The 24,400-nt window shown below is 43.5% G+C and overlaps 1 protein-coding gene across 2 annotated transcripts in view; it reads left to right on the top strand.

Annotated features, from left to right (window-relative positions):
- The window catches only part of NID2 (nidogen 2), a 63,820-nt gene extending 39,521 nt beyond the window's left edge, over window positions 1-24,299 (top strand). For both annotated transcript variants that reach the window (XM_031001691.3, XM_031001694.3), the window contains 12 exons: window positions 256-384; window positions 1,778-1,921; window positions 8,954-9,073; window positions 9,831-10,064; window positions 13,836-14,057; window positions 14,664-14,833; window positions 17,413-17,542; window positions 18,049-18,220; window positions 21,130-21,287; window positions 22,423-22,546; window positions 23,237-23,349; window positions 23,612-24,299. In XM_031001691.3, coding sequence (XP_030857551.3) covers window positions 256-384; window positions 1,778-1,921; window positions 8,954-9,073; window positions 9,831-10,064; window positions 13,836-14,057; window positions 14,664-14,833; window positions 17,413-17,542; window positions 18,049-18,220; window positions 21,130-21,287; window positions 22,423-22,546; window positions 23,237-23,349; window positions 23,612-23,622 — 1,727 coding nt within the window. In that variant the 3' untranslated portion in view covers window positions 23,623-24,299. The remainder of the gene's footprint in view (window positions 1-255; window positions 385-1,777; window positions 1,922-8,953; window positions 9,074-9,830; window positions 10,065-13,835; window positions 14,058-14,663; window positions 14,834-17,412; window positions 17,543-18,048; window positions 18,221-21,129; window positions 21,288-22,422; window positions 22,547-23,236; window positions 23,350-23,611) is intronic.
- Window positions 24,300-24,400: the final 101 nt, after the last annotated feature.

Raw genomic sequence — 24,400 nt, 5'->3', positions numbered from 1 at the left:
TAAAACAGTTAAAGAATTCTTAGAATATTCACTTAAAAATTTATCTTCCTGTTGTGTTTACTTGAATGGCATGAAATTTTTACTATTTCTGATTATCTGCAACATGCATTCATATCTGATTTTTAAAAATTCTACATCTGCCAACCATTTGTCCCATTGAAGCATCATACTGGTGAGAAAACATTGAGTTTTTAGACCCTCCACTTCTGGGACTCTTGAATTAAGCAGAATTTTTCTCTTCTCATTTCTTCTTAGATGAAAATGAATGTGCAACTGGCTTTCATCGCTGTGGCCCCAACTCTGTATGTATCAACTTGCCTGGAAGCTACAGGTGTGAGTGCCGGAGTGGTTATGAGTTTGCAGATGACCGGCATACTTGCATCTGTGAGTTCCAAAATCATTTTCCTGTGTGGCCAAAATGGTGCTCTTTAATCTTGCTCTTTTATCTATCAGTGTTTTGACTTCTGCTATTCAGAGGCTCTGCTATATGGTTTTCTTAAGAAGACAGTTTACATCAAAATAACCCAAAGCTGGCTGGATGTGGTGGCTCACACCTGTAATCAGCGCTTTGGAAGGCTGAGGCAGGTGGATCGCTTGAGTTCAGAAGTTCGAGACCAGCCTGGGCAACATAGCAAAACCCTGTCTCTACAAACAATACAAAACATTAGCCAGGTGTGGTGGCACACGCCTGTAGTCCCAGCTACTCAGGAGGCTGAGATAGGAGGATTGCTTGAGCGCAGGAGGCAGAGGTTGCAGTGAACTGACAGCATGCTAGTGCATTCCAGCCTAGGTAATAGAGTGAGACTCTGTCTCAAAAAAACAAACAAAAAAAACAACAACAAAATCTCTCAAAGCTATGGCTCAGTTTCGGCCCTGTTTATTTTCACTGTTTTTCCCTAAATAGATATTTTTGGTGTTGAGTTATTGAAGGATGCCCACCTCAGTTGGGATTTCTGGCCCAATCATGTAACAAGATGATGAACTTCACTAGTAAACACCTCCAGCTCTTTAGATAGAGCCTGAAGTATTTTTCAAATTAGAAGAGATGGATGTATAATTCACTGATGCATGTCCTACTTGACTGGCTAAAGAGCTCCTTCTGTAACAAATTACCTCTTCTATATTTCCAGAAAATACTACAGACCTAAAAATGGATCAAAAGAACTATCCCAATTCATCCCATTGATAAAGATGGATGAGAGTAAAGAAAATGCACTCTTTAGCCAGGCATGGTGGCTCACGCCTGTAATCTCAGCTACTCAGGAGGCTGAGGCAGGAGAATCACTTGAACCAGGGAGTTGAAGCTTGCAGTGAGCCGAGATCACGCCACTGTACTCCAGCGTGGCAACAGAGTGAGACTCCATCTCAAAAAAAAAAAAAGAAAGAAAGAAAGAAAAAAGAAAATGCACTCTTTAATTCAGTGGGATGAGGGTAGAAGTGATAGGAGAAACTGCGTGTGTGTGTGTGTGTGTGTGTGTGTGTGTGTGTAGCAATTGCTCTGGAGTGTTATAAACTTTAATTGAGGACTGCTTAGGTGATGGGTTTTTGTGCTTAGTATTTTAACAGCAAATTCATACCAGTACTTGAACTTTAATAGCATACAAACCATCTAGGAATCTTGTTAAAATCCAGATTCTGAATCACTGGACCTTGGGTAGGGTCTGAGAACCTGCATTCCCTGGTCTGTTGCTGTTGGTCTGTGGATCATGCCATGAGGAGCGAGGCTCATCCTTTGCAGGCCTAAACTCTGGATGCCCTTGTCTTCTTCTCTTTTCAGTGATCACCCCACCTGCCAACCCCTGTGAGGATGGCAGTCATACCTGTGCTCCTGCTGGGCAGGCCCGGTGTGTTCACCATGGAGGCAGCACGTTCAGCTGTGCCTGCCTGCCTGGTTATGCTGGCGATGGGCACCAGTGCACTGGTGAGTAACTGCAGGTCAGCCTCAATGACTGGAAAGTTGCTTTGGATGCACATCCCCACATAGATGGAGCTCTCCCAGAAAAGACAAAGGACTTCCTTTGACTCTAACAGCCTTGTGGCTGCCAAAATAGTGAGAAAAAAGCATCCTTTGAGTTAGAAAGGGGAGCCAAGGGTGATTTCCTCTGGACTAGATGGGCGAGCATATATGGCTTCCTTGGCGGAGACGTTCCTGTAGCACTCGGGAGCTTCTAACCTTGGTTCCTTGGAGCCAGTGCAGGCTGGAGGAATTTAGGGAAAGTTGCATACCTTCCTGTTAGGCGGTCTCCACCTTAATTCAACACTTATGGTTGTGCTCTTCTGCTTTAAGTGATATTTTAAGCAATCTCTAAACACATATATAATTTCTAATTTTTCTCCTCTTTCAAAAGAGAGAACTCCACATATATAAAAAGACACATATCAAAACTTTTCTCCCAGAAATCTATCTTTAAGACTTAATGCAGTATTTTATAAAAGCACCAAACCATTTGCAAGGCTAGCCATTGGAATTTAACTTAGAAAGAATGTGTGAGGTTGTTATTTAAAGGCTAGACATAACTCTCAGTATAAATGTCCATGAAACTAGGATTAGGAGTACTTTAAAATAGAAATCATTAAATAAATCTTAAATCACAAAAGGTTTTCCAAACATACCCTGTGGTATGTGATCAGATTGAAACTCAATTTCACGTGAGTCACACACACACAGTTAGGGTAAAACGACACACTGGGGATGAGAGAATGGTGGGAAACGTGTTTAGAATGGGAAAGGGCCTGCTGGGGAACATGAACCTTAAAAGGCAGACTTTCCCCTGCTCCTGGTGTTGCTGTGTGCATCTGCCTCCATCCGCCCAGGCCCACTGAGCTGATGTGCTAAGAACAGCTTTGCAATTCCTGGGAGCTTTATACCAGATCCAAATAGCACGGGCCTCCCTCCTCCTCACCAGATGTTTGATTCTCATCCTTCTCCCATTCCTTTTTTCCCTTTGGTTTCAGCAGGATGGGCTGAGTGGACAGCAGGCTGAGGCCATGTGTTACTGACAGAACAAAGGTCACTGTGACAGCAGCTCAGCCCTCCACTTCTTTCTGGATGGGGCAAGTGCACATGGTGGTTTCTGAGCCTTATTCTTACTCTTTCCACTTGTGCTGTACAGAAGCTCTGCTGCATGGTTTTCTTGAACAATTTATGCTGAACTAACCCAAAGCCGTGGCTCAGTTCAGCCCTTTTTTTTTTCTTTCACTAAATAGATATTTTTGGTGGTGGTATTGAAAGTTGAAGCTATGGCTTGAATATTCGTCTTCTTCAAAACTCATGTTGAAACTTACATTCCCCTGTGGCAGTATTGAGAGGTGTAGGGCCTTTAAAAGGTGATTGGATCATGAGAGCTCTGCCCCTATCAATGGATTAATGGGTTATCTTGGGAATGGAACTAGAGGCTTGATAAGAAGGGAGACCTGCCTAAAATAACATGTTAGCACACTCAGCCCCCTCACCATGTGATGTCCTGCACCACCTCAGGCCTCTACTGAGAGTCCCAACCAGCAGGAAGGCCATCACCAGATTTCAACCCTTGACCTTAGACTTCTCAGCCTTTAGAACTATAAGAAATAAATTCCTTTCCTTTAGAAATTACTCAGTTTCAGATATTCTATTAATAAACAACAGGAAATTGACTAATACAGATGGTAACCCTCAGTTGGGATTCCTGTGTGTCTTGGTATTAGGCCCAGTAATGTAAGAAGACTATGGACCTCTTGAATAAACACCCCTAGCTCTAGATAAAGAGTATTTCCCAATTAGAATGAGGTAGATTTGTAATTCACAGATGTTTGTCCCACTTAACCAGCCAGGAGCTCCATCTGTCATAGATATACTGGTGAGAAAACATTGAGTATATCTATAATAGATACACTCTTTACAGATACCCTCTACAGGTATGGAGTTCAGGGTGAGGTGCCAAAGCCTGACAGTGGGAATGATGCTTTTCCTTCTTGTGGAACACATCGTTTGTTTGGTTTAACCCTAGTACCAGCTCTAAGAAATGTGAATCCACTGAGAAAAATCTTGTCTGTAGAATTTATTTAAACATCTGGCTGCTCAGATCAGCAGAGATGGTGCTTTTAAAATATTTAGTTCCTTAGCTCTCTGGTTTAAAGCAAAGAAGTTGAAATTAATTTCAGCCTACATATGATGAGTGTTAATCAGAATATTAATTTAGATTAGATGCTGCATGCTTTGATCACTTCTACAATGATTCTCTCCCTCCTTTTTTCTTCTACTTGTCCTGCAAGACTTTGATTACCTTCTGGGGTCATGTTAGGGCTCTGAAATTGACTACTTTTCCATATTGGGAATTTAAGTATTGTCATTTTTTAATTTGCCCTATTTTTGTCATTTTCAATTGCCCCTATTTTATTTCTGGTTCTCTGCTTTTAGGATTCTTTCCAAAGCCTACAAACTAAAAATATGCCAAACCCATCAGGTGCTTCCCCCAGCGTATTGGTTATCTATTGCTGTATAATAAATTACCCTAAAATGTAGCAGCTTCAAGCAATAGACATTTAATATCAGTGGTCCAGGGACCTGGGAATGGCTCAGCTGGGTCCTGTGCTTTAGGATCTCTCACAAGGCCACAGTCAAAGTGTCTGGTGGGTCAGTGGTCTCATCTGAAGGCTTAACTGGGGAAAGATCCACTCGTGGTTATGGGCAGGATTCGGTTCTTTGAGGAACATTGGATTGAAAGCCTTGGTTCCTTGCTGGTTGTTGGCTGCTTTCAGTTTCTTGCCACTTGGGCCTCTCTAACACTACAGCTTACTTTATTAATGCCAAAGAAAGTCTGCTAGCAAGATGGAAGTCATAATCACAAAAATGACATCCCTTCAATGTTGCTTTATTAATTAAAAGCAAGTTACTGAAAGGGTGGGGATTACACAAGACCATGAATACCACTAGGTAGGGACTGTTGGGGGCCATCTTAGAGGCTGCCTACCACAGCCACTTACCGTGTAGTTGTCTTCTAAACTTTCAGATTGTGGAGTAGTAGAGAATGAATGGTCATTTTCCTAAAGACCCATGCATAAATCAGGCTAGGCTAATCATGAAAGTAACTTGAAGAATAAATATAGAAATATATGTGTATGTGTGCATATTTAAAGGCATTCCATAGGGTACATGTGTCTCAGCGACCAAAGAATAGAGGCTGTATTTTGTGGGAGCTATGCATTGTTAAAGCACATGCTCTTTTACTCCATCAAACTAACAATAAGGGGGTGTGGGAGTTTTTCTCCAGCCATAGTTTGTTAAAAAACCGGCTCCCTGGAGAGGCTGCACTTGGATTTGGGTTCTCAGTCTGGTCTGAGTCACTAGCCAGGAGGCTTTTATCCAAGTAGAGTTAAATCCTCTGCAGCTTCCCTCAATCTGGAGTGATTTCAAACTTGTGTTGGTGTGAGCTGGATATTTCTCAGGCATGTTTGTCCTTTTGGATTGTTGTGACTTGGCCAGGTGCAAAAGCAGATTGTCCTGAGTTGGGACCTTCCCAGGAGGAGCAAGTGTGAGTGGAGGAAGCTGGGTTACAGATGGCCCATTACCCAGAGCCATCATTACTCAGGGGCCTGAGGGAAGATACTGACATTATTCTTTCTTGGGTTTCCTGGTGTTTTTTCTTTTCTTATTTTTAAATTTTTATTTATTTATTTTTTTTTTTAGGCAGGGTCTTACTTTATCACCCAGGCTGGAGGGCAGTGGTGTGATTACAGCTCACTGCAGCCTCAACCTTCCAGGCTCAAGTGATCCTCCCATCTCAGCCCCCCAAGTAGCATGCCCAGCTAATTTTGGTATCTCTTGTAGAGATGGGGTTTCATCATGTTGCCCAGGCTTGTCTCAAACTCCTGAGCTCGATCAATCTACCCCCCTCAGCCTCCCAAAGTGCTGGGATTACAGGCGTCAGCCACCACACCCGGCCTAGCTTCTCTCTTCTTTGATAATGAAAGCATAATCTCCATTATGTGCCTGGCCAGGTTTCCTGTTCCAAGAATGTAGGTAGATGTTGGGTATGGTATGGTAAAATCAGTGTGTTTATAGGAGGAGGCAAGGATGAAGCTTGAAAGGAAGTGGTTTATTACACTTACAGGTCTGGAGTGGGTTCACCACATGCCACACAGGGGTACAATCAGCAGGGTGCCCAATTGAACAGATTGTGCAGTAGAGAGAGAGTGGGACCTGTGGGCTGAATCCTTTATTGGGATCTGGGATGGGTTTGAGGTTAATTGATACCAAGAAATTTCACTGGGCTCAAAGGCAAGTGGGCAGTGGTGAAGGGGCGGGAGCCTGGGGGAACTCAAGGCCAGGGGTTAGGTTTATCATCCAACAGTTCCTGCTGGTTTTGCTCAGTACTGGGGCAGTGAGAAGGATGTTGAAGCATGAAAGCATGAACTCGAAGGATTTTTAACACATTTTCCAAACAGGTTCTTTACCAGCTTAATAGAGTGGAGGATTGCACTGAGATTAAGCTACCTCTCATTACCTGAGTGATAAAGGGGCTCTACGACCTCTTGAACGTTTTTGTCTTTATAGCAGTCCCTACAGACCCCTGCTAGTAATGACTAAGCATAAGCAGTGGCCTCCTTCTCCTTCTCCAATAAAGTTCCTCCCTTGCCAGGGGGCTGAAAGTCTTTCCATGTTTTCTCTCTTGACATCTGACGTCCTGTGCATGCCCAGGCCCCGGAGGGACTGGCAGGACTCTAGTCTCTATCATGGTGTGAGAGGCCCTCCAAGGAGGAGTCAGGACTGCGAATTCAGGGAGTCTCAATCTTTGGGGCAGGAATTTCTCACTTGTGATATCTTCAGTCTCTCTGGGGACTTTTTCCTCCTTGTTGGTCATTTCTAATAGTTTCTGTCTACCCAAAATTTTAGTATCTTTGATGATGCCAACAGTATCTGTGGGGAGGAAGGCTGGTCTTTCAGATTGAGTCAGAATTCTTAGGCTGAAGGTTCTAAGCACATTGGTGATTTATTTGGTAGCTCTGGGGAATCCCCTCTCTCTTTAGTTCAAAAGTAACAATAAGAAACTGCTCCATGGGCTCCAGAAATAGGCCCTGTGTCTCAGGAATTCCTGCTTCCTGTCATTGCTTGGGGTTCCTGTTACCATTAGAAGTACTTTTAGCATGCGTATTGTGAATAGCTTTAATTTCCTGCATTTGGCTGGATGTTAATTTTTACAGCTTTAGTTTTACAGCCAGTTTTACAGCCTATTCCAGGTCCAAGGTATTGGATGGTCACCAGTTTTGTCCAGCTGGGCATTTGAGTTGTCCTGTTGAAGAGGCAGAGCCAAGCTCAGGGATAATTATGATAACATTGGTTGATTTCAGGGTAACTGAGGAGCCAATCTGGTTTGTTTCTACCCTTGCAGATGAATTGATATCTGCTTTCTTGCCTTTATAGGCGAAATGATGGTATCCAGGGAGGCCAGCCACTCACCTGGGTGGAGACTCTATGGGTTGCATTGAGTTCAGAATTTTTGGGGGAGGACTCCTAGGAACTGATATATGCTGACTAAACTCCCCAGAGACAGAAGATAAGCAGAATACTTACCTTCTAATTATAACATAAGAGATTCCTCTCTAGTGAACAGAACACCTACGCTTAATGCCCAGTGTGTGTACTTAATGGTACTCGAGAAAGCACATTAGTTATTAGAGGATGACCCAGTGACAGTGTGGTCTGGACAAAGGGTGGTGCAGGTAACTCTATAAGAGGTTCCATGTGGGTCATGGGAGCCTGGGTGAGGAGCTAGCCCTGTTCCCAACCCATTCACATCAAATTTAGGGCTTCAAATATCTGTCTTCCCATGCTGATGTGTCTCTACCATGGGCTGCACCATATTGATGCAACACACTCTCATTTTCTAGGTTTCACACTGATCACACCATCCCACATTTTGGGTTTGTTTTTTTTTTTTCTATTCACACATTTTAAAGAAACTTGGTTATTACTATGGATGGAACTACTGCTTTATTTTCAGCCAAGCCTTAATCAGACCTACACCCTTTGTTTATCCTCCTTTTACTCTGAAAGACTTCCTGTCTCTTAAGGTAGCTTATCTCATCCCTTGGGCGTTAGTTTTAACTATTCAATTCTCAGAGCTGCTTTTTTTCTGCTGGGGATGGGAGGGGTGGGTGACTTGCTATTGTCGGCATATGCGGATTTCATTAAATAAAAGGAATGTAAGTTGGCTTTTGTTTGAAGTGTCAGGATTTTGTAGTTTTGAGAAATATGATGGTGAAAATTAATCCTCATGGTGCTATGTGGAGAGTGTAGGGGCCTGAATTGTTTGTACTGATATACCTGGCAAATTTAGATTTCCATTTTGTAAGTATTATTTCAAAACCCTAGATAATATTTTTTTCTTATTTCTCCTAAAAGTGGAAAGTAAAGAAAATACCTGGTTAATGGGGGTGTGGTTCTAGACAGTAAGATTCTAATTAGGCAAGACAGAATGTGCTTCTTAGCTGAAAAATATTTGGGCCTCATCTGGCTCCTTTGCATCTACAGACGAATGTTACAGGGAGATGGTGCCAACAACGAAAGAAAAAAAACCATTGTTGGATATATTTGTCTTTATTGCAGCATTGCTGAAAGGAAGTTAATGACTTATAGTCTAAAGGTTAGTTCAAAGGTAATAACTTCCTTGAATTCACTGTCAATGAAACATGCTGTAAGATGTGTTTTTTTTTCTGTGAGTGACTACCCATTTGATTTCTACACTGAACATGCTTAGTCTAGTGTGTTAACTCACATGTTCCTTGATTTTTTTTCTTCCTTTCTATTAAGCTTAGCTTTAGGTGTCAGCATTTTTCTGCTCATGCTCAAAGGTCTTCTGAAGCTGACACCTCACTGGATGTTGATCCACATATCCAAAGCCCATGCAGTCGCACAGATTGTGTGAGTGAAGTCATAGTGTTCTTTGCTTCTTTCTTCTGTTCCTGACCTCTGCAGATGTAGATGAATGCTCAGAAAACAGATGTCACCCTGCAGCTACCTGCTACAATACTCCTGGTTCCTTCTCCTGCCGTTGTCAACCCGGATATTATGGGGATGGATTTCAGTGCATACCTGGTAAGTTTCAGAGGGCCAGATTAGGCACATGAATCTCTTAGCTCCTTCAAGGATATTTTTCTATGACAGCCCACTCTTGATTTAGCCTGGTCTGGAGCCTTGGTGGATTTTCCAAGCTGTGGATTTTTTTCCTTGGTTACCTCCTGCTGCCTAGTTTACTGATAGTTCACTGATTCGTAACATTTCTGGAGGCCTGCAGGAGACGACCCACCCATCGTCCTACCTCATAGCAGCTCTGGTTAACTGCCCTAGTGATCTGCTTGACCTTGATGAGTGCAATTTGGGTGAAGTGTTGAGATCAAGCTTATTAAGCAGAGCCTTATGCGCCGGTAGCCAGGGTTAAGCCCGTGGCGACCGTGTTAGAGGAGCTTGGCTAGCTTGGTGCAGTCTCGTGAGTGCCATTGGCTTGCAGCTTCTCAGACTTAACCTGTGGGCCTCAGGGCATGAATGAGCTTTGGCTTGTTTTCTCCAGAGTCTCTTGGGATGTTGGGCAGATGCCACTGCTATCCCTCATTTTCCCCAGATGACAATAGGGAGGGGCTGGGCTGCTTTACACTTAGAGCCAGCTAGGGACCTATAGGATGAACTGGAAGAACTGGAGAGAAATGAGGTAAATAGTGGCAAGGTATTATAAAATAAGAATCTCGGGCTCCAAAATCCCAGCGCTTTTCCATGCCACGCTGTGGGGTGGTGAAGTGGATGGGTTGCAATGCCTTCTATTTCTCTTTTGTGTCTTCCTCTGCCTTGATCCTGGAAGACTCCACTTCAAGCCTGACACCCTGTGAACAACAGCAGCGCCATGCCCAGGCCCAGTATGCCTACCCTGGGGCCCGGTTCCACATCCCCCAATGCGACGAGCAGGGCAACTTCCTGCCCCTACAGTGTCATGGCAGCACTGGTTTCTGCTGGTGCGTGGACCCTGATGGTCATGAAGTTCCTGGTACCCAGACTCCACCTGGCTCCACCCCGCCTCACTGTGGACCATCACCAGGTGAGCTTAGGCCTGGGGCTCAAGAAGCAGAATGGCACTGGTGGTAGGTAGATCATAATTCCTGCCCAGACCACGCAGGCGCAGGGCCAGTCACCATCCTTCATAGCCTCTTTCCTCCTGAGAAGACTTGAATAATAATGCGTACAAATATGCATGTTTGTGTCATAAGGACATAGAGATATGCAATACATGACACATATGATCTGTTACACATTGGCCTCTTAGACCCTTGTCCAGTACAAACTGAAAGTTGAGATTGTGTATGTAGGTCAGACTGAGAACACTACCCTAGACCTGTTAGAGCAGCTTAGGGAGATCTGACAGTTAGAAGATCTGGCCAGACTGGCGTTTTGACCAGAAGGAAAACTGCCTTCCTATGTAACTATCTCGCTTACCTCTGCCTTCTGAATGGCAGGAAACAGTATGAATGCTCTGTTAGTATCAATAGGAAAAATTAGAAAAATAACACCTGCTGGTGGGTCCAGTTAGTTTTCTCTAAACTGACAATCCCAGCCCTCTGTAACCCAGCCCAACATCTCAGAGGAGGCACAGACATCTGGTTTCTGTTAGCCCATACAATCTGAGAACATGCCTGCTACCATCTAGAGCATTCCCCAGCTGGGTGGGGCATGGTGATCAAGTGCTCACAGTCGATTCCAACAGCAGGCAGATAAGGCAACTTTCTGTTCCTTGTTGAATTATTCAGGGATAGGTAAAACTTGTTTCCTTAATCATTACAGAAGAACTTTATTTAATGAAGAGCATAGGATTGGCTTGATACCGTTTTAGCCAAAATGATTCCGACACAGCTTGCTATCCAAAGATCCATTTTTACTATTGAGAAGGGTTCCATAAATACTAGTCTTGGCTTTTAATGTGTGAAAGTAAGAAGAACTGGAGAATTACCAATAGTTTTTTTCCCTTTTAATGGTGTTAACTGTTGCCCGGGTATGGTGGCTCATGCCTGTAATCCCAGCACTTTGGGAGGCCGAGGCAGGTGGATCACGAGGTCAAGAGATTGAGACCATCCTGGCCAACATAGTGAAACCCCGTCTCTACTAAAAATACAAAAATTAGCTGGGCATGGTGGCATGCACCTGTAGTCCCACCTCCTCGGGAGGCTGAGGCAGGAGAATCACTTGAATCCAGGAGGCAGAGGTTGCAGTAGGCCAAGATCATGCCACTGCCCTCCAGCCTGGCAACAGAGTGAGACTCTGTTTTTTTTTTTTTTTTTTTTAAAAAGGCCAGGTCTTGGCGGTTCTCAGATAGGTAAAAATTGGTAATGGTTTGATCCATAGTCCCTCTTTGTTTCTATTTTTAGGAAAAGATTTTAAAGGTCCAAAAAAGGTACAGAGAAATTCTATTTCCCTCATGCCTTCTCTTTGAAAATGTCTTGGTTCTAACTCCTTCTGGGATTTGAAGAAATCAGATGGTTGGGAGGTGCCTTTGGGGAATGGTTCAGAATTCGATTAAATTTATTAAGACAGGCATGTGTTAAGGACAATGATTTTAAAGGGGGAACCAAGATTTTAAATGGGGAACCAAGAGACTGAGAAGTGAATGACGAAAATAGGGTCGTGTTCTCTTGTGCGGACTTTTTCCTGCCCACACTCTCTCGGCGCTGGTTTGGCCCCAGCTGCTATCTCTGACTGGTCTCATGTTTGATGGGGTCAGCTTAAGGGGGGGTAAGGACGCTCTGTGCCCACAATTTCAAAATACTTAAACCCTTGCCAACCAGAAGCACAAGAGAAAGAAATTCATGGAGTAGCAAATAGTAATGAATGAAAGGGATGCCCATGTATGAGTGATTTGGGACACCCATTTCCCAGGAGTTAGGCACGTCTCTTTGTTTGGAATACAGACACATAGCACAGGGTGGTCCCTTAAAGCAAAAATGGATCCTTGGAGTTCTGAATGTGGAGCAGGGGTGGAATTGGGAACTTCTCCAGGGAATCCTGCAGTGTTTGAGGAAGTAGCATTTCCCTCTCTGTGTTCCTTGAGACACATTTGGCTGAAGAAGTCAGAGTCTTACCTTCTCCACAGGGTCTTAAAAAGAGCTTTGTCTTCCATGGGTCATGAGCTACAGTGACAACTAAACGGCATTCCCTTCCCCCAGTTCTGGTGAGTCAGGCAGTTGAGCTAGAGCTAGTTGGGTTTGAGCTCTGACAACTTCATTCGCAGTCTTTTGTGTTCCAAGAGGAATTGTAGGTGCTGGAACCTGATCATAATGTTCCCAGCTTTGTTCTTTAGAGTCATTGGAGGGTTTTGAGCGGAGTGACATGAAATGCCTTTATGTTTTAAATGGGCCATTCTGGCTGCTGCTAATTGAGTTTACACTGGTTTTGGAGAGAGTGAGGGCATAGAAGGGTGGAAGCAGGAAAACCAGTAGGAAGGCTGTTGCAGAAATTGCAGGGAGAGGATGAGGCTTTTTGACCAGGGTGAGGGGGTGCAGTAGTGAGAATTAAAGATATTCTAAGTGGATTCTGAAGGTACCCCTAAAAAGAGTTTTTGACATATCAAATGTGGATGGTGAGAGAAAGGAGGGTCAAGGATAATTAGGTCTGAGCAGTGGAAAAATGGAGGTGCCATTTACTCATATGGGAAAGACCAGGGGAGCAGCTGGTTTGATGGTGAAGGCAGGGGCTCAGTTTCTATTAGTTTGTGATTTCTATTATACATCTAAATGGTGGTAGCAAGTAGAGTTATTGGCTATGTGATTCTGCAGACCATATGCTTTAAGTTGCAGGAATTAAAAAGGAAGGAGAAGCACCTCCTCTTGTTTAAGTTCCTTTGGGTATTCCTAACATAAATGAACAAGTTATCTCAATAACCTTCTGCAGCAGAGTCTTCTCAGAACAACTTTGTATTTTGGACAAGCCTCAATGGCACTGTGGAAGCAGCCTGGGAGGAAACTGCTTTGCAACCAAAGCCAGCAGGACTTCAACCATGGAGTGAGCTGTGAGGGAGGGGACAAGAGGAGAGGATGCTGGAGAAAGAGGGGGAAAGGGCAACATGGCAGGAAGCTAGAACCTGCAGGAAAAGATTCAGCTTTGAGATAATCCCAGGCGCAGGGTGGCTAAAGCAATTCTGGAAACTGGGCTGTGGAAGAACCATTTTTAAGCTGTTTGCCACCATCTCTGCTATGCTTTACTACTAATTCCACTCAGTTTTACCTTTACTCCATGTAGTTTTCCAGTGGGTAGACAGAGGGCACCGTGGCGCTGGGCTTTCAGTAATACTTTCTAAGACACACACTGGCCAGTCGCAAGATGGCCCTCTCCTCAGCAGCTTCGAGCTTGAAGCTTGAAGCAAGCGGAATGAATACAAATTGACTTTAAGCATCACCTTGGCTACTGAGTCCCCAAGGATCACCTGCACAAGTGCTCTGTCAGCAGAGGCGCCCGAGGTACAGGCAGGATGGGCCTTGTGGGCCTCTCCTGGCCACAGAAGGAGATCATGCCCCTTCCCAGGCTGAGTGAGCTGCACTACTGATCTTACCTCCTCTTGTTCTTTCTTGATGTGGCTGGGCCTTGATGACAGACCCTCCTGGCAAGAAAGAAGCATCAGATGATCTATTTCTGATTCCCATGGTGGAGAAGTACTTAGAACACATTTGCTTCCCAAGTTTGGTGTCCACGGGCTTGGCTGAGACCTGGACAGTAGGAGAAGGAAGGCCAGGAGGCCAGGCATGGGGTCTCAAGCTACATTTTACATTCTGTCCTTGACTCACAATCAAAGGTTTTTCTTCTTCCCTCTTCCCCATCTGCTCAGAGCCCACCCAGAGGCCCCCGACCATCTGTGAGCGCTGGAGGGAAAACCTGCTGGAGCACTACGGTGGCACCCCCCGGGATGACCAGTACGTGCCCCAGTGCGATGACCTGGGCCACTTCATCCCCCTGCAGTGCCACGGAAAGAGCGACTTCTGCTGGTGTGTGGACAAAGATGGCAGAGAGGTGCAGGGCACCCGCTCTCAGCCAGGCACCACCCCTGCGTGTAAGCACCTGGCTGCCCCCGCTCCCCTCAGCTGTATCTAAGGCCTTTGCTAGGGATGGTGCCTGCTGTGGTGAAGTGGGGGGACATGTGGGGTCACCAGGTCTAATGAAAGAAGTCACTATGTGCTATGTTGATTTATAATCTGGTCCACACAAGATCCCAATTTGCGTTTGGTGTCTGGTTTTTGTCATTAGCAGCTTCCATAATTGGAACATCTGCAACTCGGTTCAGCAGGCAGTTACTCCCCCTCCCCAGCCCAGGGTGACAGGGGACATGTGTCACTCTGGAGTCCTAAAAGGAAGCTGACACAATGCTGGCTCTGTTTTTTTTTTTTTTCTTCTCTTGGAAAAAAAAAATCTGTTCTGCTTTGTTCTGAGGGAAGTGTTTTGCTGTCTTCTTCCCTAGTAAATGGCAGATTTACATAATTGATCCTTAAAAAAACCCTAGAAATTAGAATTTCTTTTGAAGAACATCTGGAGCACGTCTGCGTAGGGCGAAGAACTTTTGATATTTTTGGAGGCTCTGGTATGTGGTAAAGTAACTTTTCTTCCCGTCTCCCTGCCTGCCCTTGTTCCCCTTCCTGCTCTCCCACCCTCTCTCCCACAGGTATACCCACCGTCGCTCCACCCATGGTCCGGCCCACGCCCCGGCCAGATGTGACCCCTCCATCTGTGGGCACCTTTCTGCTCTATACTCAGGGCCAGCAGATTGGCTACTTACCCCTCAATGGCACCAGGCTTCAGAAGGATGCAGCTAAGACCCTGCTGTCTCTGCATGTAAAGTGGATTTCTCCTGTGGGGGGCAGGGCTGCGTGGCTTTCCCAGTGGGAGCCACCTCACAGGCCCTGTTGCAGTGAGGTGGACTGGTGCAGGGAAGTCCTGGAGGGTTTCTGAGCTGCAGCCCATCAGCATGGGCCCGATGCCACCACCATAGGACCAGGGCTCTCTCTTGCTGGGAGTCACCTGTCACTGACCAAGGCTGTGCTCTCTGGTTCCTTCATGGGGTTTCAGATAAATGGAAAAGGAACTTTAGAGTTATCAGCACATGGAGGCTGTATGGTGACCCAAGGGAAAATGGACCGACTCTTACCCTAAGTCCCCAGGGTTCTATGTCATAACATCTCCATAAAAATCCAAGTGACAGGACGACTAGTCACAAGGTATGATCTCTGCGATTTGTTGGGGACTCCAAGTGGAAGTCAGTTAATGACTGTCTCACCGTTGCAGCCCTTCCCTTTCACTTTGGTTCTGTCCCTTTGACCCACTTCTTTCCTAACCTTCCCTGACTCCATAGATGAAAACTTGAGGAGTGTGTGACGCTGGGAGAGGAGTGGATGGAGCCTTCCCCAGGGGATGTTTGATGCTTCCTGAGCCAGCAGCCTCCCTAATGCAAGGCACCCCATTTTGGGGAGCGGGTTTTCTCAAAAATGGAGGAAAAATAAGGGTGGCTGTCTCGAATGGCATCGACACAGTGGAAAATCATGATTCCATTGTTGAACTTCACACTCCAGGCACTTGCTCATCCCTAAGAAAGAATAGTACGGCATTCAAGTTTACATTTACTTCTGTTAATGAACTACACTTATTTGGTTCCAGAAAAGCTGAGAGGCAGCCAGTGTTTAGGAAGAGATGTGTTCTTTTTAAGATTCGAGTTTGTTGGGTCCTGTCCCCTCCCCCAAGAAAACTCTCACATTGTTTTGTAGAACTTTCTCTGGAAGAGGTAGAGACTAAGAAGTTGACATCACTTTAAGCTAACCCTCTTTTATTCAAGTCATAGAGCTTGATTGCCTTTCTGAACATGCCCCTGACCAGGACAGGGTGGTGATGGTAGTGGTAGTGGAACTGAAAGAAATGGGACATGGGTTATTTGCACATTTTAAGGAAATTTACTTAAACTGGGACTTTTTCTCTAACCTGAGGTTATGACATGGGTTTATCAATCCCATGATTCCCGGGTTAATGGAAGCTCATTTGAATGTGTACTCTTGCCTGGGACAAACGACCTTTCAATTTTCAAATAAAAGTGTAGTTGACCTTAGGCCCGCCCCCCATATAAGCTGCCTGTTTTTCCACTGAAGCCAAATCCCGTTTTGTACAATCTTTCTTGGCTGACTACGCTCCCAGGGGGCGTAAGTGAAGCCAAGCCCCAGGAGGCTGTTAAGCAAGGCAGGAACTTGTATGACCTCAGGGACAGCCAGCTAACCCCTGAATGTTGGCTTTGCACATCTGCTGGGCTTCTCAGAGCAGGAGCCTGGATTGGAAACTGAATGAAGCAAGTTCTGCATGGAGTTGAGGAAAAATATCAGACTCAGCATTTTTTAAATTTTTATTATTTTTTAAAAGACTTGTCATTTATTTAGCAATGAGGAGGAGAGACCTCACTAGCCAGAGGTTGGATAACCACTACTCCCTAGTTCCTTAACCCAATAAATTAGATTTTTTCCTTCAAGACAGGGTGTAGTTCTGTTGCCCAGGCTGCAGTGCAGTGGCACCATCTCGGCTTGGTGCAGCCTTGACTTCCTGGGCTCAAGCGATCCTCCCAACTCGGTCTCCTGAGTAGCTGGGACTACAGGTGCGTGCCACCGTGCCCAGTTAATTTATTTTTTGTTTTTTAGACGGGGTCTCACTATGTTGCTCAGTCTCGAACTCCTGGGCTCAAGCAATCCTCCTGCTTTGGCCTCCCAACGGACAGGGATTACAGGCGTGAGTCACTGCCTGACTACTTTCTTTAGTACAGGATATAACCAACATCTTGCCTCCTAAGAGTCAGGGGCAGGAGTATAGGTGATTGTACTTCAGGTAGAGGAAAGATCTCATTCACAGAGGAGGGGAGAGTAGATTTTGTTGGCATATAGTGGCAAATTTTATTAAGGCTCTGGGAAAAGTGCTGATGACATTGGGAAAAGATTCAGTTTTTACCCAGTAAAATACTAAAAACTTATTTTGCTTAAGGCCATGTCCTCTAATTACTGAAGGGGCTGATTTTTTTTTTTTTTAAATCATCAGTCATAATAGCACCTATTGAAGGGCTTACTGTATACCAATTACTGATTAGGACACTTTACAACCACTTATAGTATTAATTTTTATAGCAACCATATGAAGCAGGTACACTATTGGCCTCATTTTGCAAATGAGACAAACGCATAGAGGTTAAATGCCCAAAGCCACATGGCTACTAAGTGGCTGAGCCTAGATTTCACCCGAGTGCCCACATGTCCAGCTACTCTACTCTGTTGCCTGCAGGATCACAGTGCAGTGTTGCTCACTGCAGCTGTGAATGAGCAAGGCAGCTGAGTGTGAACAAAGGGGAAATGTAACCTAATTCTTCTAATTCTATGATTTGATGCACAAAGGGCTCCATAATCGTGGGAATTGATTACGACTGCCGGGAGAGGATGGTGTACTGGACAGATGTTGCTGGACGGACAATCAGCCGTGCCAGTCTAGAACTGGGAGCAGAGCCTGAGACGATCGTGAATTCAGGTCAGCAGCTTCACTCAGCAGTCTGCATTTCATTTGATTCTACAAAGTCACTTGTCTACTTTACGCCGAAGTCTCCCCTCGATTTTTCTCCACTAGGGGAGGTTAAGTTCTAGGCAAGTCATTTTATCGAGCTGTGTAAGACTAGCCCCCTCTGTAAGCAAACACCTTCATACATAAGGAATGAAATAGGTGATTCCTACTGTGCGCACTTCTTAAAAGAATTCATGGTAAGAATTCAGGGTGAGGCCTTCGTTTATTCAGCCTGGCTCTGGCACTGTGGATGCCGATTGTCATCAAACTGGTAGGTCTGCTGGTCTAGAAGCTAGAGGTAGTGGAATATGTAACAAAAGTACTTGTTTCTATATTAACCTGGTTCTTGGGGACTTAGAGACACTTGGGCTTTGTTTTCCCCTGCTGACCCCCCTGCCCACCTGACCGTTGGAGGGCTTCAGGTTTGCCCTCCATATCCTGCAAACACTCCAGTCCTGACTCTGCTTTATTTCCAGGTCTGATAAGCCCTGAAGGACTTGCCATAGACCACATCCGCAGAACAATGTACTGGACGGACAGTGTCCTGGATAAGATAGAGAGCGCCCTGCTGGATGGCTCTGAGCGCAAGGTCCTCTTCTACACAGATCTGGTGAATCCCCGTGCCATCGCTGTGGATCCAATCCGAGGGTCAGCTGGGCTTCCCTAATTCTCCTCTTACCTGTAGATCCTGATGTGAAGCCCTTGGGTTTTAAATACAATGTGGGGAAGGTCAGAACAAGAGAGTGAAAGCTCAGATGCATTCATGTAACAAAGATTTACTGAGGATCTAAGAGGTGTCAGGACCTGTTCTAGGAAAAGACAAGGTCTGTTCTTTCATGGCACTTACATTTTATTAGGAGGAAACAAGACTGGTATAAACAATATTAGTCTGTGATGTGATATGTAGAAAATTCAGATAGTGTTGTGAGAACTAGGGCTACTCTGAATCAAATGATCAGGCAAGGCCTCAGCTGACACTTAAACTGGAAGTGAAGTGGGATTCCTCTAGCAGCACATTTAGAAACCAGGGTTGACGCTCACAGTAGGGCTGACCTACATCAAGTGACATTAGCCAAAGCTCAGATACCTCTGGCTTCAGTGTTGCTGTAGCAGAAATCAAGATAAACATTTTCCCTGTCTGTATAATTGCTAAGGTCATCAAATGTGACATACAGGATTTGTTCACTGTCTCAGTACTTGTTACAATCAGGGAGAATTTTTATATCTTGAGAAACTCTTGCCATGTTTAAGTGGAGTTTCTACGAAATGAAATTCCCAGATGCCCTTCAAATCAGTAAAGAAAACCTTCAGCTTTAATTTTCAGGTAAGTGCTTTTTGACTATGAAATACTTAGTGCAGTGCCTCAAAGGTGGTTTCAAACTTTGGGTTCTACACACAGGAAAAGTACCTGTACCTTTCTCTATTCCAGTTGACTTAACAGGAATTAATAGCCCTCTTAAAAACTCTTTGCATAGGCTTGCCTTTCTGACATTTGGACATTTGGAAGGTCCTTTTTTCTTTTTTTTTTTTCTTTTTTTTGAGACAAGGTCTTGCTTTGTTGCCGAGGCTGGGGTGCAGTGGCACAGTCTCGGCTGACTACAACCTCCATCTCCCGGGTTCAAGTAATTCTCCTGCCTCAGCCTCCCAAGTAGCTGGGATTACAGGCATGTGCCACCATGCCCAGCTAATTTTTGTATTTTTAGTCGAGACAGGGTTTCGCCATTTTGGTCTCCAACTCCTGACCCTGGGTGATCCACCTGCCTTGGCCTCCCAAAGTGCTGGGATTATAGGTGTGAGCCACTGCGCCCGGCCCCTTATTCCTTCTTGGTGCTTGACCTGAAAACTGGGGAGAGCTGCCATCTTGTAGGCAATGATACTTTGGCCATGTCTCTGGAGTCTGGGGAAAAAGCATACTTTTAAGCTGAAATCCACAACACAGCCATGAGTTTAAATATGAAAGTAGAACTTTCTTATCCAGACAGCAAATATAAATGCTAAAGGACTTGAATTTTTAACAAAAAGAAAACCCACCTTGAACCAGGTTGCAATATAACACATGCAATTACATCTCCTTCAACTGTGTAACAGAATGGTTGTCAAGCCTTCCTGCATATTTCTCATTTGCTTTCTATAGATTTCACCTTTACAACTTTCTTCCTCTGGCAATCCCCAAATAATTTACACCAAATATCTGTGTGAGCTTGTTTCAGACTTATTGTTTTTGATGATATTAAATCATTTTGGGGAGGAGACTGATCAGAAGCGATGAAGCAATGATATGCATGCTATACCCTCTGGCCACCTCCACCTTAGCGCAAAGTGGAAACTGTTTTCTGGCTTTTGCTCTCAGCTTCTCTCTGCTTCATCTGTTGGGCATAAGGGATGAAATTCGCAACAGGGGAAACCTATGGTTTCTTCCTCTCCTCTCACTGAGGTTCTCTGTAGCCCAACTGATTTATTCAAAGCTTCTATAGCTTTTATAAAATAGTATTTTATAAAAAGTGCTTTCAACATTATTTCTGCTCTAACTATAAACCTGTTTGTTTCCTTATAACCTATTTCCACTTAATAGGACCATATTATTTCCTCGTTAGTATCTGTTATGAATATATTTCATTTTTAACGTGGCATTTCAAAGGTAAAGTGCTTAACTTAAAATGTTTCCATCCCTGGGTGCCAGGTACCCCTTCAAGTACCAAATTGTATTTTTGGCAGAAGAAAGAACAGTTTCCCTCTCAAATCCCTGGTCCACATCTCTTCAAGTTCCATAGTTTCTATCGAAGCCATTCCTAACAGCTGTCTTTGTTTCTATTCTAAAACCCAAGATCCAATTCAAGACTTCAACAAACGGAGGGTTTTGGGGCAGTTGAGTTAAGGGGTATCTCAGAGGCAGGGATTCTGATAGTAACTTAGTAATGACTTCTCCCACATAGTGACAATAATCAGAAAACCTTGTGATACAGGTAAAAGTGGAATATGGCTGTGTGTTAGTTACCTACTGCTGTGTAAGAAATTGCCCAAACCCTCAGCAGTGTAAGATAACATTTAGTCTCACAGTTTCTGTGAGTCAGGAATCCAAGTGTGTCTTCACTGAGCTCCTCAGGCATGGCGTCTCTCACAAGCCTGCAATCAGGTAATGGCCAAACTGCAGTGATCACAAGGCTCAGCTCGGGGAAGACACAGCCCAAGCATGCTCACATGGGCTGCAGGCACGACTAATGTCTCTGGCCAACAGCCCTCAAGGACATCAGTTCCTTGGCACACGTTCCCCTTTACAGGGTAGCTTGCAACATGGCATCCAGCTTCCCTCAAAGGGAGCAAGAGAGAGCCCCTAAGGCAGAAACCAGTTTTTTGAGACCGAATATCGGCAGTGATAGCCTATCACTTCTGCTATACTCTATGCACTAGAAGAAGCAAGACACTAATGCAGCCCAAACTCAAGGGGATTGCTTAAGGCTATAATACAGGAGGAGATGGAGATCACTGGGGGCTGCTTAGATGCTGCCTACCACAGGCTACATAGCTATTCTTTTACAATCTTGATTTTTAACTTACAGCAACTTGTACTGGACAGACTGGAATAGAGAAGCTCCTAAAATTGAAACGTCATCTTTAGATGGAGAAAACAGAAGAATTCTGATCAATACAGACATTGGATTGCCCAATGGCTTAACCTTTGACCCTTTCTCTAAACTGCTCTGCTGGGCAGATGCAGGTAATACTACTGATGGAATGCAAATAGATAACCTCTCATCACAGTGAATGTGAGCACTAACAGATTTTACTACAAAATGAAATCCCATCACTTAGATCTCCTTTCTTTGGTCTGTAAACTTTTAAGTACTATTAAATGTCTTAAAATGAACTTTCTGGGGTTTGGGTGGAGGGAAGGATATATATCAAGCAGTAAGTTTGTACTGCTTGCCTGACCATGAGTGCCTGGCATATTTTTAACAGTTAAAAGAATTAGCCATTGTTGAATTGACAAACTTAAGTGAAGTTATTCTTATGTGGGGAGAGGGTCGCTATAACTTAACTATAAACATCTGTTATAATGCTAAGGACATTCTTTGAAAAGCATTGTAGCAGGGTAGCTTCCTTCAGTAATAACATGGGTATTAGCAACCTAAATTTGTTTGCTTTTATCAGCACAACTGAAAAAATGCTGTGTGTCTAGTTCTATACTAAAGAATATGAAAAAGACTGTTCTTGAATTTGTAATCTAATAAAAGGGCCTAATGTACATAGGTCACTTTTATAACCCAGTTGTTTAAAACAAGTTACATTTCTTAAAAGGATTTGAAATTTAAATCAGGGCTCTATGAGAAATGTGAAACTTGGAAATTCTTGAATGGTTTAGCTACTGTAAAAATTTTTAAGACTGATTCCTTTATATTGAAATATGAGTTATGTTACCATTTTAGTCACTTTTTTCCTCCTACCTAGAAAATATTTTAAAAATACTAAGGATTTTGGTTAAAAGGTTGCCTCAGTAATTATAGACATAGCTTACAAAGGGCAAGTATTTACCCAGATGTTATAATTTATAAGCTAAGGCTTGAAATCACACAAATTATAAAAATAATTATGTTTAATGCCCTACTTTGGCAGAAACTTACCAGATTTCAGTAAATGCAATCCTGTCTTCCAAAAAAGGATTGAAAGTTTGAATCTCTACTAAAAACTGGAGACTAGTAATAGGACAGGTAATTTTACAGTTGCTAATCTATGACTGCAATGGAAGTAAAATATCCTATTTCCCCATTCTATTACTGTGTCACTATCACTATGTCACTATCATTTTTGGCAAAGCAGCTGAAGGACCTCATTTTCCCCCTTTGTTTTAAAAGGAACCAAAAAACTGGAGTGTACACTACCTGATGGAACTGGACGGCGTGTCATTCAAAACAACCTCAAGTACCCCTTCAGCATCGTAAGCTATGCAGATCACTTCTACCACACAGACTGGAGGAGGTGAGCCCCACAAATTCTGGACAAGCCTGAAAAGGCCAACTGTTCCAGAGGACACACCACTTGTTTTACCAAAAGTCAGTACCTGACTTGACTCATTAAGCCCTCTGAGGCTTTTGTTTCATCACCTCCTCATTTGGCAGATAAGATCCTTCAAGGATGTTTTTTTTCATCCTTTCATGTTTTTGAAATCATCCTTTTACTTTACCCAGAAATCGAATGGTATTGCTCACATATAGCTTAAAAAGTAGCAAAGGTATTTGATAATTAACTGTCTCAAAAGGGAGCATATTAATCTAAATATGTTCTTTAGAGAATAAGACTACCCTTGATACCATGAGCTATATTACAGGGCTTAAGTTGGCTTTTGACACTGTGGACATATTGTCTGAGGGACCGAAAAATACTATTTAGAGTAGTTCTCAAATGAGGAACTGTGGAACATTAAAGTCTAAGCCCTTTACACCATGCCCTACAAATTGATAGCTCATCATGTGATTCTAACATGCAGCTAGAGATGAGCAATGGATTTAGAGCAATGGTCTTCAAACTTCAGTATGGCTTTAGCATCAGCCCTTGGACAGAGAAGGCTGCCAGAAATTTTCCTCTATTGCAACTGATTTTTTGTAGCTAACTTCTTTATCTATCTAGTAAATGACTCTCCCTGAATTCACTCTTCCTTTCTGTTACCAGGGATGGTGTTGTATCAGTAAATAAACATAGTGGCCAGTTTACTGATGAGTATCTCCCAGAACAACGATCTCACCTCTACGGGATAACTGCAGTCTACCCCTACTGCCCAACAGGTAAAAAGTATGCTTTAGAAAAGTATGCTTTAGGATGCTCCTTTAAATTAGCAGGGTAGAGAAGGGATATATATGGTATTTGATTACCCCTGCTGCCTGTGACACTGCCACCATTGCCTTCTTCCTGCCCTGAGGGCCAGTCTTTACTACCTTAAATCTACCTAGTTTATACACAAAATGCAAAGATTTGCTGTTGCAACTTGGTTACAATATACTCACTACTCACCCACCACCCTGTCCCACCCCTGCTCTTCTCTCACAGGAAGAAAGTAAGTACAGTAATGTAAAGGAAGACTTGGAGTTTACAATCAGAACCTGGACCCTAAAGAACAGTGACTGCAAAGGCAAAGAAAGTAAAAAAGGAATTGGCCATTAGACGTTCCTGAGCATACAAGATGAACATTTTTTAGTGCAAAAAGACTTGTGAAAAGCTGATACCTCAATCTTTACTACTGTATTTTTAAAAATGAAGGTTGTTATTGCAAGTTTAAAAAGGTAACAGAATTTTAACTATTGCTTATTAAAGCAACTTCTTGTAAACATTTATCATTAATATTTAAAAGATCAAATTCATTCAACTAAGAATTAGAGTTTAAGACTCTAAACCTGATTTTTGCTATGGATTCTTTCTGGCCAAGAAATTAAAGCACATGTGATTAATATAAAAATACAATCCTAAACCTTGACAGTTGGAGAAGCCAATGCAGAACTGATGGGAAAGGACCAATTATTTATAGTTTCCCAACAAAAGTTCTAAGATTTTTTACCTCTGCATCGGTGCATTTCTATTTATATCAAAAGGTGCTAAAATGATTCAATTTGCATTTTCTGATCCTGTAGTGCCTCTATAGAAGTACCCACAGAAAGTATCACATTTATAAATACCAAAGATGTAACAATTTTAAAATTTTCTAGATTACTCCAATAAAATGTTTTAAGTTTTCCTATGACTTAAGGATCTATATTGTCTCTAAGACAAAGTTGGGGGTTGGCATATATGCCTTAACCACAAAGGAGAAAGGTGATTTATGCAAACATACAGTACATAATA

The sequence above is a fragment of the Gorilla gorilla genome, chromosome 15 (assembly GCF_029281585.2).
Source record: "Gorilla gorilla gorilla isolate KB3781 chromosome 15, NHGRI_mGorGor1-v2.1_pri, whole genome shotgun sequence".
Lineage (NCBI taxonomy): Eukaryota > Metazoa > Chordata > Mammalia > Primates > Hominidae > Gorilla > Gorilla gorilla.
This window is presented reverse-complemented; position numbering and strand designations above follow the sequence as displayed.